Source organism: Aquarana catesbeiana, linkage group LG01 (assembly GCF_042186555.1).
Source record: "Aquarana catesbeiana isolate 2022-GZ linkage group LG01, ASM4218655v1, whole genome shotgun sequence".
NCBI lineage: Eukaryota > Metazoa > Chordata > Amphibia > Anura > Ranidae > Aquarana > Aquarana catesbeiana.
In genome coordinates this window covers 168,148,279-168,164,694 of record NC_133324.1, presented here as the reverse complement: position 1 = coordinate 168,164,694, position 16,416 = coordinate 168,148,279, and the positions used below count along the sequence as shown (strand labels likewise).

At 44.6% G+C, this 16,416-nt stretch overlaps 1 protein-coding gene across 2 annotated transcripts in view; it reads left to right on the top strand.

Moving 5' to 3' along the window:
• The first annotated feature begins 1,528 nt into the window (after positions 1-1,528).
• The window catches only part of SKIC3 (SKI3 subunit of superkiller complex), a 214,149-nt gene continuing 199,261 nt past the window's right edge, over positions 1,529-16,416 (top strand). Inside the window, exons 1-3 of one of the 2 annotated variants that reach the window (XM_073624527.1) lie at positions 1,529-1,680; positions 7,413-7,509; positions 13,530-13,673. In XM_073624527.1, the coding sequence (XP_073480628.1) occupies positions 1,592-1,680; positions 7,413-7,509; positions 13,530-13,673 (330 nt within the window). In that variant the 5' untranslated portion in view covers positions 1,529-1,591. Of the gene's footprint in view, positions 1,681-1,938; positions 1,970-7,412; positions 7,510-13,529; positions 13,674-16,416 lie in introns of those variants that run through there. The other variant, XM_073624528.1, reaches the window with a different exon arrangement.

Here is a 16,416-nt window from a genome sequence, read left to right as displayed (position 1 = left end):
TGTAAAAATTAGGAACAATGGTCTGACAATTACTTGATTGAGTTCCCTAAGTACCCTCAGGTGCAAGCCATCTTGTCCCGGTGATTTATTAATGTTGAGTTTCCCAAGTCCATTTCTAACTCTGTCTTCTGTTAGCCATAAGGGTGCTTCCTGTGATGTGTCATGAGGACAAACACTGCAGTTTTGGTTACTGAAGCCCCCCGATTCCCTCGTGAAGACTGAGGAGAAGAATAAATTCAATACCTTCGCCATCTCCCCATCCTTTGTAACCAGATGTCCTTCCTCATTATTTATGGGGCCAATATGATCTGTCCTCCCTTTTTTACTGTTTATATACTTAAAGCGGAGTTCCACCCAAAAGTGGAACTTCCGCTCATCTGATTCCTCCCCCCTTCCGGTGCCACAATTGACACCTTTCAGGGAGGAGGGGGTGCAGATACCTGTTTACTACGGGTATTTGCACCCACTTCCTGGAATAGACTCCCGCGGGAGTCATGCCCCTTCCCCCACCCCCCGCAGTCTCCTGGGAAACACACAGGTCCTAGGAGATAGCGGGGACCACTTAGAACGCGCAGAGCAACTCGTGCATGCGCAGTAGGGAACTGGGAAATGAAGCCGCAACGCTTCACTTCCTGATTCCCTCACAGAGAATGGCGGCGGCCGCAGCCGAGAGCCGGGTGATTGAACGGCTTCAGCTGCCGACATCGCTGGACTCCAGGACAGGTAAGTGACCATTTATTAAAAGTCAGCAGCTGCAGTATTTGAAGTCCAGCAGCCTCAGATACATCTGGATGAGAGGTGCTGACTGCCAAGGGGTGAGTGAGCTCACCATCCATCCCTGTCTGTGACTGAAGTCTCCCTCTTCTTTCTCCTGCCTCTGAGTACACTAAGGTAAATCAGGTTTATCAGAGCACCCCTTACATCAGAGTTCACCTTTACACCAGAGGCCACAGTTTTCCCCCTTACATCAAAGTTTTCTCTGTACATCAGAGTTCTCAGTGTTCTTCCTTAAATCAGGGTTCCCAGAGGATATCTTATGTTAGAGGCCCCCGAGTTCTCCCTTACATCAGAGTCTGCAGAGACCCCCCTTACAGTGAAAGTTTGTTACAGAACTTTGTGGACACCGACGTAAAGGGGGGGACTCTTGTTATTAACTTCATATGATTAGAAATGTTATTTAATAGCAAAATAGATGTATAGTTTATACTATTAAAAAAAAAAAATGCTTGACTTGACTTGAAGAAAAGTTGGCACCCTATCTGCATGGCCCTGCATGTCACATCACAGCTATTGCAGTGCACCAAGCTGCTGTACTTACACGTCATATACAATATAACACACACCTGACAAGACCTCGTACAAATGTTTAGTACTGGTGCAATGCTAGTAAGCAAGCTGTCATGAATCATGAAAGCCATTCACGACAGTTAAAACTTCTGCTTATAACAGTGATCATCACTGTTATATGCAATGACGATGTAAAAGAAAACAGTTTTGAACGCCAATTGATTCCCTGGTTAGATTCAGAGTAACAAGTGACTGAGCACGAGGCTTGGTCTTCTCCAGACTGAGGCTTGGTTGTGCTCTCTAGATGGAGGTGTGGTCTTACTCGGATCGAGGCTTGGTTACTGTACGGGACAAGATCGTGGAACAGATTGGAGCAGATTGGACCTGGACAGGGTAATGACTGTGCTTGTTTTTGTTTTCCTTGCTCTATACAGTGATGACCGGAAGAAGGTGAAAACAGTTGAGTGACTAAGTGAGCGGTGTATTCATAGATCGGGCCGATGTTATCACTGTGTATTTCAGGATCTGTGGTGTCTGTGTGCATGATGGTCTATATATATATATATATATATATATATATATATATATACACACTACATATCATGTACGCCCCTCCCCCCTGACACAGCTTTGCCCTAGCCCCGCCCCTTGTGATGAGGTGTCAGTGTGGAGGTGGGTGCAGGTAGGTGTGAGTGCTGTGATCCTTCACCCACAGGAAGCCCAGCATTCAGTCCTCTGAGCTGTGCATTGTACAGAGGGAGGGGGGTTGTAGTCCTCCTCCAGTCTGTCTTTTCAAGGGTTACTTCACTTTTTCAATAAAGTGCACCATGCAGTCAGGGGTGTGTAACCTCCCCCAGCTTCAAAATATTGGGTGTAGTTAGGCCTCATTCACACGGGATGTGCTATACTGTATGCCTGTGCAGGGCCGTGTTTTGCATGTGCTCCATGCATCCCCTGTAGGCAGTCCTATTCATGTCAGTTGGGTCCCGGGGCACCCAGACGGATGTCATATTGGGGCACCCAGACGGATGTCATATTGGGGCACCCAGACGGATGTCATGTTGGGGCACCCAGACGGATGTCATGTTGGGGCACCCAGACGGATGTCATGTTGGGGCACCCAGACGGATGTCATGTTGGGGCACCCAGATGTATTCATATTGGGGCACCCAGACGGATGTCATGTTGGGGCACCCAGACGGATGTCAAGTTGGGGCACCCAGATGTATTCATATTGGGGCACCCAGACGGATGTCATGTTGGGGCACCCAGATGTATCCATATTGGGGCACCCAGACGAATGTCATGTTGGGGCACCCAGACGGATGTCATGTTGGGGCACCCAGACGGATGTCATGTTGGGGCACCCAGACGGATGTCATGTTGGGGCACCCAGACGGATGTCATGTTGGGGCACCCAGACAGATGTCATGTTGGGGCACCCAGATGTATCCATGTTGGGGCACCCAGACGGATGTCATGTTGGGGCACCCAGATGTATTCATATTGGGGCACCCAGACGGATGTCATGTTGGGGCACCCAGACGGATGTCAAGTTGGGGCACCCAGATGTATTCATATTGGGGCACCCAGACGGATGTCATGTTGGGGCACCCAGATGTATCCATATTGGGGCACCCAGACGAATGTCATGTTGGGGCACCCAGACGGATGTCATGTTGGGGCACCCAGACGGATGTCATGTTGGGGCACCCAGACGGATGTCATGTTGGGGCACCCAGACAGATGTCATGTTGGGGCACCCAGATGTATCCATGTTGGGGCACCCAGACGGATGTCATGTTGGGGCACCCAGATGTATCCATGTTGGGGCACTCAGAGGGATGTCATGTTGGGGCACAGTGGCACTGGGGGCACATCATTTGAATTACCATGTGTTTGGTGCATCCCCAAACAGGTAAACACAGGCATACAGTATAGTACACCCTGTGTGAATGAGGCCTTATAAAGCTACAGCTGGAGACCATTTTCATCCCCCAATGCCTGGCAGAAACGTTCCTGTAGATAGCTTTGACCTGTCCTGACACTAGGCCTCTCTACCATTGAACGCTCAGCCCCACAGGAGCGATCCTTTACACCCCTCATACATGTGCAGAGCAAGCTCTGTCTCGTCCTATCTTAGCGGTGGTTGAGCTCAGCAATGCTGCAAGAGAACGAACACTGCACATGTGCGAGGGTTTGAATGTGGAGAACCCTCACTGTGGTGCTGCACGTTCAGCGGGGAGAGCGTCCTGGTGACAGGACACGGTTATCTATAGGAGCTTTCTGCCAGGCTTTAGGGGGATGCAGAAGGCCTCCAGGTATAGCTTTATAAGTAAGCACAATGTTTAAGGCCGGGTTCACATATGTGCGGCCGCGGTATCTAGCATGGGGTCTGGTGTGTTTCTGTTCACCAGTCCAGGTGCGATTTGGGTTCAGGTTTTTGCCTGAATTCGTACCTGAACCAGACCCAAAAACGCACCGGTCGCTTTTGGAATTTGCCACAGACATGTGTGATCCGGCTCCATTGAGCTGTCACACTCACATGTCATGCAAAAGCCGCATCCAATTCGCACATATGTGAACCTGGCCTCAAAGTTGCATGGGGGGGTTTGAACACATTGGGGGGCTCCCTGATTGCATGGTAAACTTTACTGAAAAGGTGAACTAAGCCTTTACATGGAGTTGTCATTGTTCCCTGCAATTTTCCACCAGCTTTCTTTCACCAGAATGACTGAATAGGGGAGATTTACTAAAACTGGTGCAGCAGTGCAAAGTAACCAATCAGCTTCTAGGTTTTATTGTCAAGACTTAATTGAACAAGTAGCAGTTAGAAGCTGGTTATTATGTACAGCTGCACCAGATTCTGTGTGCCCCAGTTTTAGTAAATCTCCCCCAATGGGTCACTGCAATCTACCACCAGTAGTTTATGTGGCACCTGAGCACAACCAAAACAATGGTAGTAAATTGCCATGAGCCATTCAGACTATTTTTTTTATGCACAAGGAAGCTGGTTTTAAATTTCTGTCTCTGACTTTAATTTTCATGAGTGTACAACAGACAATTTGGATGGTGGATAAGAGTCAGAACTGCTATGACAATTTTATTGCTATCTGTATCCTCAGTGAAGGAGATTTCGCATTACCTTGTGCCCCGGTGACACCAGGCCAATAAAATGAGTGTGGGTGTCACAGGGACAACAAGACACAGAGCAATAAAAACATGACAGACTTCCTGAAATTAAAAAAACTTTCAGCTGAGAACATTTCTTGATTTCAGGGAGCTTAAAGCGGAACTAAATCCATTGATTTAACAGTTTCCCAAAACCGTTCCATTCATGGCATGCCATGATTGCTAACTGTCATTGTTGCTTTTTCTGTCAACCAAACTGTCAAACCATCAAATGTCAGGAGTCATAACTGATCACATGTGCAGCATCATGGCAGTTGAGATCAAACAGAGGTCAAGATGGCAGCTTCTTTGGCCGAAAATGTTAAGAGGGTTTACTTCTACTTTAAAGATGAAAGAGGTTTGATGGGTGGGCTACTGTTCAACAAAGTGACCTGGGGGTCCGGCGGGATAGTAATATTAAATAACTGGGAGAGGATTTGAAAAATCTCACCCCAAAAGGATCGCTCCAATGGGCAAATCCACTAGATATGTAAATAGGTTCCTAATTCCTCACAGCCATGAAAACATATGGAAAAGTAATCTTGGGACATATTTAGCTTTTCTTGCTGGTACTAGATACCATCCAGATTGTACAATATAAGCATTCTCTCCAGTGCTGAAATATACCCCGGTGATTTGTGGGTGGCTTGCCATATGTCAATCCATTTCCAATGCAGAGATTTTAATAAACAGTCCTACCTTTCTCTGCTCGGTAGAAATTGCCATTTGTTTTATTATGTTAATGTGCGATGAGTGAATCTTAATGGGAGTGACTTTTTCATTATTAATCAGCTGATGCACTTGCAGTGTTCTTATCTGGGAGGTTGCAGGGTCTTCATCCCTGTGGAAGTATCTCACCAAATCTGGCATTTTTGTTGCGGAGGATGCTTTGACTTTTATCCCGCTGCTTCCTCTATGGCCAGAGGAGGGAGCCGCAGCTCTTGAGCTCAGCCCTGGATTGACATTGGCCTCAGGTAAGTATATGAGGAGGGGGGGGGGGGTAAAGAAGCTTTTTACCTTAATGCAAAGCATTAAGGTAAAAAAGACTTCTCCCTCTACAACCACTTTACGTCTGGACATTTTGTTATCTATTTATTCAAATCAATCACATATTTTATTAATCAATAGCACAACTATCAGTTCCTCCCCTCATGCCAGGGTACTAGGTGTAGTCCTGGACCCTAACCTCTCCTTTAGACCAATCACTTTCCAAATCCTGCCACTTTACCATCCGTAACATTTCCAAATGATTTCCTTTTGTAACCAGCAACACCACCCAGCTTACTAGTTCAATCTCTTGCCTCAATGGTTGCAATCCCTTCTCATTCGCCTACCTTGGCATAGGCTATCCTCCCTTCAGTCTATAATTAATCTGCTACCTGACTCATCCTTACCAACCACTAGGGTGTCCGCCAACCCTCTCTGCTAATCTGTGTACTGGCTAACGCTCAACCTCGCCCTATGGATGAAATTAAAAATATCCAACTACAATATACAGAGCCATCCACAACTCTGCCTCAAATCACCAATTATAACAATTTACAGAAAATAAGAAAATGTTATGTTTGCATGCACTAGAATTAATTTCTTTGTATTTTTACTGAAAATATAGATTTGATAAATCCCGTATTTATCGGCGTATAACGCGCACAGGCACACATTAATTTTAAGAGGGAAGTTTCAGGAAAAAATGTAATTAAGGAACTTTGAAGCAAAATAAAGGTCAGTGCCCCACCATTGCCACGAATGCAGCCTGATCAATGCCCATCTGCAGCCTCACAAGTGCCATCAATGCAGCAGCCTCGCCATTGCCATCAGTGCAGCCTGATCGATGCCCATCTGCAGCCTAGAGGGGACAGGGAGGGGGACGGGACGAGCGCCAACAGGTTACATACAGTGAGAATCCTCTATGATAGACAGAACAGTGGTCCAATGGCAGCCCGGGAGGCGGGACTTCCTATTACAGAGGCCACCAAGTAAACAGGAGATTCTCACGGTATGTAATCTGACGGCTCTCGTCCCGCCCCCCCTCCCTGTCCCCTCCGAGGCAGCTAAAATTTAAGTATTGGCGTATAACACGCGCACGCTATTTACGCCCGATTTTCATGGTGAAAAAGTGAGTGTTATATACCAATAAATACAGTAATTGCACAAATATCAGTCTACTCAGAAAACTGTCATGTTTTTATTCTGTGGGTCCCTGCTTTCAGAATTATATAAAGTATTTGGGTTTTAACGTGTTGTTTCTAAGTTAAAAATGTAAAATCGTATATTTGTTGCCACATTGTATTTCAATTATTTCTAGCCTACTCTTATTAATCTGAATGACCTTGAAGTTTGTAAACTTACTTCATGAAGATCCCCACACATTTACTACCATGAATTCTGTGACACATATTCACTTATGTCCCATTGCTGTGTCACAGAATTCACAGAGCCTGCTTTCTGAACTACAGAGGTGGTGAGAGAAGGAGTTTCAGGAGGCGGAGTCATTACAGGAATCACTGCTTGCAGGCAGCAAGGTACGATGGGATATGTAGTCTTTAGAAATTGAAAGTAAAGGGCAGAGGAAAAGCCACAAAGCATGCAGGGAATTCAGGAAGTTGTGGAAAGAGATGGCCAGTAGACAGACAGCACTCATAACATGAAAGGAGATTGTTCAAGTCAGCTATTGGATTGTCAAAAATAACTGTTTGTGTTGCTATTACAATGCTGATAAGATTAAATTGTATGCTGTGAACCTTTTTATGTGTTTTCCATAAGAAAAAAAAAGTGTGCATCTTTGGCATTTGTGCAAAAAAATAAAAAAAAAATAAAATGAACTACAGCTTCCTATGTTCAGAAGTGTCCTTTTTTTTTTTTTTTTTTTTTTTTTACCTTGCAAATATGACCCCTATTTTGACTAAAAGGTTTAAAAACTGAAATCTAATTATTACATTTTCATTTGTTCATAGCATCACTATGTCCAGTAAAGAAGTGAAAGCGATATTGAAGAATGCCAGAGATGCAATTAGAAATAAAGATTATAAAGAAGCACTTAAGCAGTGCAAGGTAAGGATTATGACCTTCTTGGTCCTTTTAAAGTGATTTTAAAATTTATTAATTTTTAAGCATAAATTTCATACTTCTGCAATGATTTTGCTCAGAGCGGCACCGATCACCCTCCTCTGGGGTCCCCCGCCAGCGCTCTGGGCTCCTCTTCTCTGCCACATATGAAGCTGCTACCTGTGGTAGCGCACTTGGTGGGCTTGCTCCCAAGTTGTGCTCTGTATGTCCATTGACACACACAGTGCATCTTGGCTCCGCTCACCACTCCCTCGTCAGTGGATTTAATTGACAGCAGCAGGAGCCAATGAGGAGGGGGGGGGAGAGAGCAGCGGTGCTGCTTTTGGGCACAGTGATGAATCAAGATTGGGTTCAGGTAAGTATTGGGGGGGCTTTTAATAAAATGATTTTTACCTTAATGCAGAGAATGCATTTACAGTGGATATAAAAAGTCTACACAGCCCTTTTAAAATGTCAGGTTTCTGTGATGTAAAACAATGAGACAAAGATAAATAAACTAAGAACTTTTTCCACCTTTACTGTGAACTATAAACTGTACAGCTCAATTGAAAAACAAACTGAAATCTTTTAGGGGGGGGGGAGTAACAATAAAAAACTAAAATAATGTGGTTGCAGAAGTGTGTACACCCTCTTATACAGACAGGTCCATAAATATTGGGACATCGACACAATTCTAATCTTTTTGGCTCTATACACCACCACAATGGATTTGAAATGAAACGAACAAGGTGTGCTTTAATTTGAAGGTATTTACATCCAAATCAGTTGAACGGTGTAGGAATTACAACAGTAATTAGTTATATATGTGCCTCCCACTTTTTAAGGGACCAAAAGTAATGGGACAATTGGCTGCTCAGCTGTTCCATGGCCAGGTGTGTGTTATTCCCTCATTATCCCATTTACAAGGAGCAGATAAAAGGTCCAGAGTTCATTTCAAGTGTGCTATTTGCATTTGGAATCTGTTGTTGTCAACTCTCAATATGAGATCCAAAGAGCTGTCACTATCAGTGAAGCAAGCCATCATTAGGCTGAAAAAACAAAACAAACTCATCAGAGAGATAGCAAAAACAATAGGTGTAGCCAAATCAACTGTTTGGAACATCCTTAAAAAGAAAGAATGCACCGGTGAGCTCAGCAACACTGAAAGACCCGGAAGACCACGGAAAACAACTGTGGTGGATGACCGAAGAATTCTTTCCCTGGTGAAGAAAACACACTTCACAACAGTTGGCCAGATCAAGAACACTCTCCAGGAGGTAGGTGTATGTGTGTCAAAGTCAGCAATCAAGAGAAGACTTCACCAGAGTGAATACAGAGGGTTCACCACAAGATGTAAACCATTGGTGAGCCTCAAAAACAAGAAGGCCAGATTAGAGTTTGCCAAACAACATCTAAAAAAGCCTTCACAGTTCTGGAACAACATCCTATGGACAGATGAGACCAAGATCAACTTGTGCCAGAGTGATGGGAAGAGAAGTATGGAGAAGGAAAGGAAACCGCTCATGATCCAAAGCATACCACCTCATCAGTGAAGCATGGTGGTGGTAGTGTCATGGTGTGGGCATGTATGACTGCCAATGGAACTGGTTCTCTTGTATTTATTGATGATGTGACTGCTGACAAATGCAGCAGGATGAATTCTGAAGTGTGATGGGCAATGTTATCTGCTCATATTCCGCAAAATGCCTCAGAACTCATTGGACGGCGCTTCACAGTGCCGATGGACAATGACCCGAAGCATACTGTGAAAGCAACCAGAGTTTTTTAAGGGAAAGAAGTGGAATGGTATGCAATGGCCAAGTCAATCACCTGACCTGAATCCGATTGAGCATGCATTTCACTTGCTGAAGACAAAACTGAAGGGAAAATGCCCCAAGAACAAGCAGGAACTGAAGACAGTTGCAGTAGAGGCCTGGCAGAGCATCACCAGGGATGAAACCCAGCGTCTGGTGATGTCTATGCGTTCCAGACTTCAGGCTGTAATTGACTGCAAAGGATTTGCAACCAAGTATAAAAAAGTGAAAGTTTGATGGATGATTGTTAATCTGTCCCATTACTTTTGGTCCCTTAAAAAGTGGGAGGCACATATACAAACAGTTGTAATTCCTACACCGTTCACCTGATTTGGATGTAAATACCCTCAAATTAAAGCTGGAAGTCTGCAGTTAAAGCACATCTTGTTCGTTTCATTTCAAATCCATTGTGGTGGTGTATAGAGCCAAAAAGATTAACCCCTTCCCGCCGACCGTACGCAGATGTGCGTACTCGGCTTTCCGGGGTTATACCGGGATGATGCCCGCAGCTGCAGGCATCATCCTGGTACAGTTGTTTACAGCGGGCGATCGGCTACCCGTGTATAACAACCGATGCGGCTAAAAGCCGCTCGGTTGTTATACCGGAGGAGCGGGAGGGGACATCCCCCCCTCCCGCCGCCTCCCGCCACTGTTACCGGGCCTCCCGTGGGATCGGGAGGCCCGGTGTCCGTTCGGCTGCCTTCAGCGGCTGGGGGCGGACTGGAATGAAGCTGCGAGCGGCTTCGTTCCAGCCTTCTTGTTGTAAACGCGGAAGCGACGTCATGACGTCACTTCCCGTTTACTCGGCTGCCAATGGCGCCGAATTTAAAAAAGTACACAGTATTCAGAATCGCCGTTTTTGGCGATCTGAATACTTTGAAGTGTAAAGGAGGGATGGGGGGTCTTTTAGACCCCCCATCCCTCCATAAAGAGTACCTGTCACCACATATTACTGTCACAAGGGATGTTTACATTGCTTGTGACAGCAATAAAAGTAAAAAAAAAAAAAAAAATTTTAAACACAATTTATAAAGTACAAAAATAAATAAAATAAATAAAAAAAAAAAAAAAAATTTTTAAAGTGCCCCTGTCCCCGCGAGCTCGCGCAGCGAAGAAAACGCATACGGAAGTCGCGCCCGCATATGTAAACGGTGTTCAAACCACACATGTGAGGTATCGCTGCGATCGTCAGAGCGAGAGCAATAATTCTCGCCCTAGACCTCCTCTGTAGCTCAAACCTGGTAACCGGAAAAAATTTTTAAAGCGTCGCCTATGGAAATTCAAAGGTACCGTAGTTCGTCGCCATTCCACGAGTGCGTGCAATTATAAAGGGTGAAATGTTTGGTATCTATTTACTCGGCGTAACATCATCTTTCACATTATACAAAAAAATTGGGGTAACTTTACTGTTTGGATTTTTTAAAATTCATGAAAGTGTCACTTTTCCAAAAATTTGCGTTTAAAACACCGCTGCACAAATACCGTGTGATAAAAAATATTGCAACAATCGCCATTTTATTCTCTAGATTCTCTGCTAAAAAAATATATATATATAATGTTTGGGGGTTCTAAGTAATTTTCTAGCAAAAAATACGGATTTTAATTTGTAAACACCAAATTTCAAAAATAGGCTTAGTCATGAAAGGGTTAAAATTGTGTCGATGCCCCAATATTTATGGACCTGACTGTAACTGGGGATGTAGCTGTGTTCAGAATTAAGCAATCACATTCAAACTCATGTCAAATAGAAGTCAGTAAACACCTGCCATAATTTAAAGTGCCTCTAATTAACCCCAAATAAAGTTCATCTGCTGTTCTGGTAGGTCTTTCCTGACATTTTCTTAGTCGCATCCTACAGCAAAAGCCATGGTCCGCAGAGAGCTTCCAAAGCATCAGAGGGATCTCATTGTTAAAAGGTATCAGTCAGGAGAAGGGTACACAGTTGAATTTTCAAGGCATTAGATATACCATGGAACACAGTGAAGACAGCCATCATCAAGTGCAGAAACTATGGCACAGCAGTGACAATACCAAGAACTTGACAACCCTCCAAAATTGATCAAAAGACGAGAAGAAAACTGGTCAGGGAGGCTGGCCACAGGCCTACAGCAACATTAAATCAGCCGCAGGAATATCTGGCAAGTACTGTTTGTGTGGTACATGTGAAAACGATCTCCTGTATTCTTCATATGTCTGGGCTATGTGGGTAGAGTGGCAAGACGGAAGCCTTTTCTTCTGAAGAAAAACATCCAAGCTCGGCTAAATTTTGCAAAAACACATCTGAAGTCTCCGTGTAACGAAGGACCAGTAGTGGGATAGGGAGGTGCTGGCACTGGTCCCCTTTCAGCTACCCCTGTTCTGGTCTGTATTTGCATTATTGGGTTATTCTGAAAATAACTAAAGATATGTGTGAGCATTTTTAGGTTCCTGAATGTAACTTGTTCTGACATTTGCAATGAGACAGAACTGCAAGTTTTCAATGTTTTTTAGAAGGCTTCTGGTCTGCCTGCTTCCTTTCTGGCAATTCCTTTTCCAGAGCCAAGTGTGTTTTCCTTATGTGTCCATACTTCCTGCTAGAAGTTAATCAGCTCTGCATGCAGGCAATTTGCCAGTTTAATTTAAATCTGTACTCTGCCCACACAGGACAAAGCAACAAGTTCACTTTAATAGAGGCCCAACCAGCAGCCTAATTTACCATCCTTATGCTCCCCTGTCACTTGGTTCAGCTGCTAGGGAGAAGAGAGGAAGCCCTGTATAAGCTCTTAGACATGACCTGGATCTTTTACAAAGTTGAGGACTCACTTCCTACCCATGACAAGGCTGGTTATCTGAACGGCCAAGTATTGGCCTCAGTCTGCTTCTGACTTCACCTTACCATTTGCTACTTTGTCTGCTCACCTGTCAGCTGTTGCCAGTAGGTCAATCACAGGCTACATTCTGGAAATAGGTATATAGCCAGGCTTCAACCCTCAACCTTCTTTGAGCGGTGTCAGTGGTGACAACTTGACTCTGTACCATAGACGTGCACTGACAGCATTACTGCCACTCGTAGAGCTTAAGGGGTCGCCCATACACCAGGGGGCCCATGTGACCTTGCTGTCACAGTAGGTTTTGTGTGGGTGGAAATCCCTGTATGTCTCTCCATGCAGTAGCTGAAAGCTGGCTTCTCCTCCTTTCCCTCCCGCGCCTTTCAGCTGCTCCATGGAGAGCTATACAGGGGATCGGTTCTGGTACTTGTCCCCATCCCCTCCTCCCCATTCCTGCATTGATCAACCCCTCCAGCAGTGCACTGCCTGGGTTCCCCCTTTCCGTGCATGCCCCCCCCATCCCTCTGCATCGCTTCTGGCTTGCTTCCTCGTCTGCCTGCTGCTGCAGACACACGGGGGGTATTCAGAATGAAGAGTGGGGAAGGAAGGAACACGATGAGTGATTGGTACTTATCACTCACTGTGTTCATTCATAACTGAAGTTTACTATGCTTCAGTTTGTAAATATACAGGAAGCCGCTCGGCACCGAGTACTTCCTATTCATTTACTATCCAGTGCAGCTGAGGCTGCAGAGAAAGGGACTGGAGAATCTGTCCTCAGTTCCTTTCTCTGTCTCAAAAGTGAGGCATTAGGGGTCTGTTTAGACAGCTGGTATTTCACCAAAGCCTCCCAATGGGGCTTCTAAAAATAATAAAAAATAATATTGTAACAGAATAATTAAAAAAAATTAAAAAACTACTGACACCGATCAATGCCCTACTGACACTGTCCACTCAGCAATCATTATTGTTAAAGTAGCACCAGGTTCTACATTTTTCAGCATTGCCTTTGGAAGGAGGGTAGGGGGATACCAGCCATTAAATTCTAGTTGTATCTAGTTCACTCTCAAACCTCAGAAATAGTCAAAGATAAAGGTACCAGTAAATTGTTGTAATGAAGTAATAGAACATCCACGTTAAATTAGAATTGCCTATATTCAGCTGAAGTAAGCTGTATTGTTTTCTGTAGAATGGAAGTAGATTAACCTCCTGTGCCTCTTCTGCAGAGTGATGTCTTGTCATTATGTCCTTTTCCAGCTCCTAGACTGTAGATAATTAAAGTACTTTTCTTGAAAAACAGAATTTTTATCTAACACGTTTAGCATGCACAGCTTATTGTATTATATTTGTATGCATGTTTTGTTTGTTTAATCAGGTAGTTAAACCTTTTTTGTTTCATTTAAAGGCAGCACTAAAATTGGACAAGAATAACTACAATGCCTGGGTTTTCATTGGATTAGCTGCTGCTGAGCTAGAGCAGCCAGACCAAGCACAAGCTGCCTACAGGAAAGCTGCGGAACTTGAACCAGAACAGTTACTGGCCTGGCAGGTGGGTCATGTAGTTCAGTGTAGATGTATGATAGTGTGCACATGTGTTTTGTTATGCTTTATTAGTAATGAAACTTACATTTACATTTACAAATTCCACATTATTTTGACGTCTCTCGCACAAATGTGGCTGTTTACAATTTTTTTTTTTTAACGTTGCATTGCATTGGTGGCAATTAAAGTGTTAATAAAGTCAGTTTTTTAAAAAATATAACAAACATGTTATACTTGCCTGCTCTGTGCAGTGGTATTGCACAGAGTGGCCCCATCCTCCTCTTCTTGGGTCCCCGGCGGCGATCTTGGCTCCTCCTCTTCTTTTTATGACCACCATAGCCAGCAGCTTGCTATAGGGAGAAATGTTGTCTGCACGCTCCCGACCTGTGTGTCCATGAAGCCGCGCTCCATACACTTAGGCAACTATAGAGGGACGGATGTCAGCAGTGACATGGGACTTAGGCCCGCCCCCAACTTCCTCTTCACTGCATTTGATTGACAGCAGCAAGAGCCAATGACTCCTGCTACTTCTCCAGTGCTGTGTGAAGAGGAACTAAGGGGAGAATAGATGCAGCCGTACATAGAGCTGATCTCTTCTCCCGTCTCACTCTTCACACAGGGGAAGGGGGGCACAGGGAAATTGAAAACATTTTTTACCTTAAAGGCGAAGTCCAGCCTGAGCTCGTTAGGCTGGGCTTCTCCTAGAGGTCACAGGGGTGCAATTCGTTTTGCACTCCTGTGACCCATTTTCAGCAGAGAGCGGTCTGAAGTCCGCTCTCTGCTGACGTCACACAGATCAGTCCAGGCACGGCATCATTCCGATTCTGGGAGTCTGGATCTGACGGGTGCCTGGACTGATAGCCGTCTCAGCGAGCCGCTGAGATGACTGCTCCCCTCCCTTTCACAGCTCAGCGCTCCAATGAGCAAGGAGGAGCAGAGCAGGAGAGCTGCTGAATGACAGGCAGCAGCTCTCTGCTCGGTTCTCAGTGCAGGGGTGGAGGGGGACAGATGCAGCATTGGACCTAGGTAAGTATGATTATGGGAAAACATTTTTTTCCCATACTTTTCTTTTAATGCAAACAAAGCATTAATGTAAAAAAACATTTTTTTACGTTTAACACTTTTTAATGTGACCTCTCACTGTAACACAGTGTTTGACAAATTTAGTTTCTGTGTGTGCCCTATATGACAACTTTGCCTTTGAATGCAATCTATATAGTTAAATTAAGCACATGTCCCACCCACCTTCAGCATCCAGTTTGGTCCCTGTACTCTTCATAATGTCCACTGGAACACCTATTGTATATCAGGGCTTGACAAATTTGCTTTGAATCTAGGATTCAGCTGAAAAGTAGGAGCCAGTTTTTTTCTAACTAACAAAGATTACGGTTAGAACATGTAACATGTTCCCGAAGGTGGACTTATTCTTTAACCCTTTCGCTGCCAGAGCAGTTTTTGTTTTTTTAATTTTTTTTGCACACATTTAAAGAATAATTTTAAGTCTGAAGATTACATAAAACCCCCAATATATTATATATTTTCTGAAAGCAGACACCCTAGAGAATAAAATAGTGGTTTCAATTTTTTATATAACACAATATTACTGCAAAGGTCTACGAAAACAAAATTTCAGAAAAAAACACATTAAAATTAATTTTAGGGCACACAATTGCAATAAATTACCCAATAAAAGCCAAAGTTGCACCGAGTAAATAGATACCCGACATGTCAAACCTTAAGACCCCTTTCACACTGAGGCAGTTTTCAGGTGTTTTAGTGCTAGAAATAGTGCCTGTAAAGCCCCTGAAAATTGCCTCCCATTCATTGCAATGGGTGCTTTCACACTGGGGCGGTGTGCTTGCGGGACATTAGAAAATGTCCTGCAAGCAGCATCTTTGGGACGGTTTGGGAGAGCTGTATACAGCGTTCCCAAAATGCCCCTGCCCATTGCAATAAATGGGTAGCACTTCCGAATCGCCGAAACACGGCAGTTTTTAACCCCTTTTTTTGGGGTTAAAAGCTCCTCAAACGCACGAGAGTGTGAATGGGCTCTAAACTTGCGTGCGACCAAGAAATCGCGACAAACTTCAATACCCTAAATTTTCCATGGGCAACGCTTTAAAAGCCACCTATAGGTCATAAGTTTAGCATTATGAAGGAGGTCTGGTGCTAGAATTATTGCCATATGTAACATGTGTCGACATTTTCAGGCGTAGCTGCCCTGACACGTGCGTTTGTACGTGTGTATATGTGGGGGGGGCCTCAATTTTTTTTGAAAGGGGGGGTGGGGGCGCGGAATTTTATGTGCTTGGCTGTAACTTTTATTTCTTTACAATTTTTTTTTTTTTTCATCACACGGGACAAAAAGGCCCCTGTGTGATGATTTTTTTGTGACAGGTTCTCTTTAATGAGACATCCATTGTCTCCCCGTGCTCCACTGAATGTAATGCAATGCAGATCACACTGCATTACATTCTTTCCAGGCCTTAATGGGGACATCATGCACGTCACTTTCAGGTCAGCAACAAGGAGGGGAGGAGGAGAGGGACGCGTGTCCGCTCTCTGCTCTCCCCTCTCCCCGGCGGCACCAGCTATGCCGGTCCTGGGCCCGCAGATGGGCAAGCAGAGCCTGGCATACATAGCGGGGGGGAGTGCATGGGGTGTGTGTGGAAGCATTTGGGCAGCAGCCTAGACACCAGGGCGCACTTTCTTGTCACCATGGCAATCTGATTTGTTGAGCCCTGCTGTAT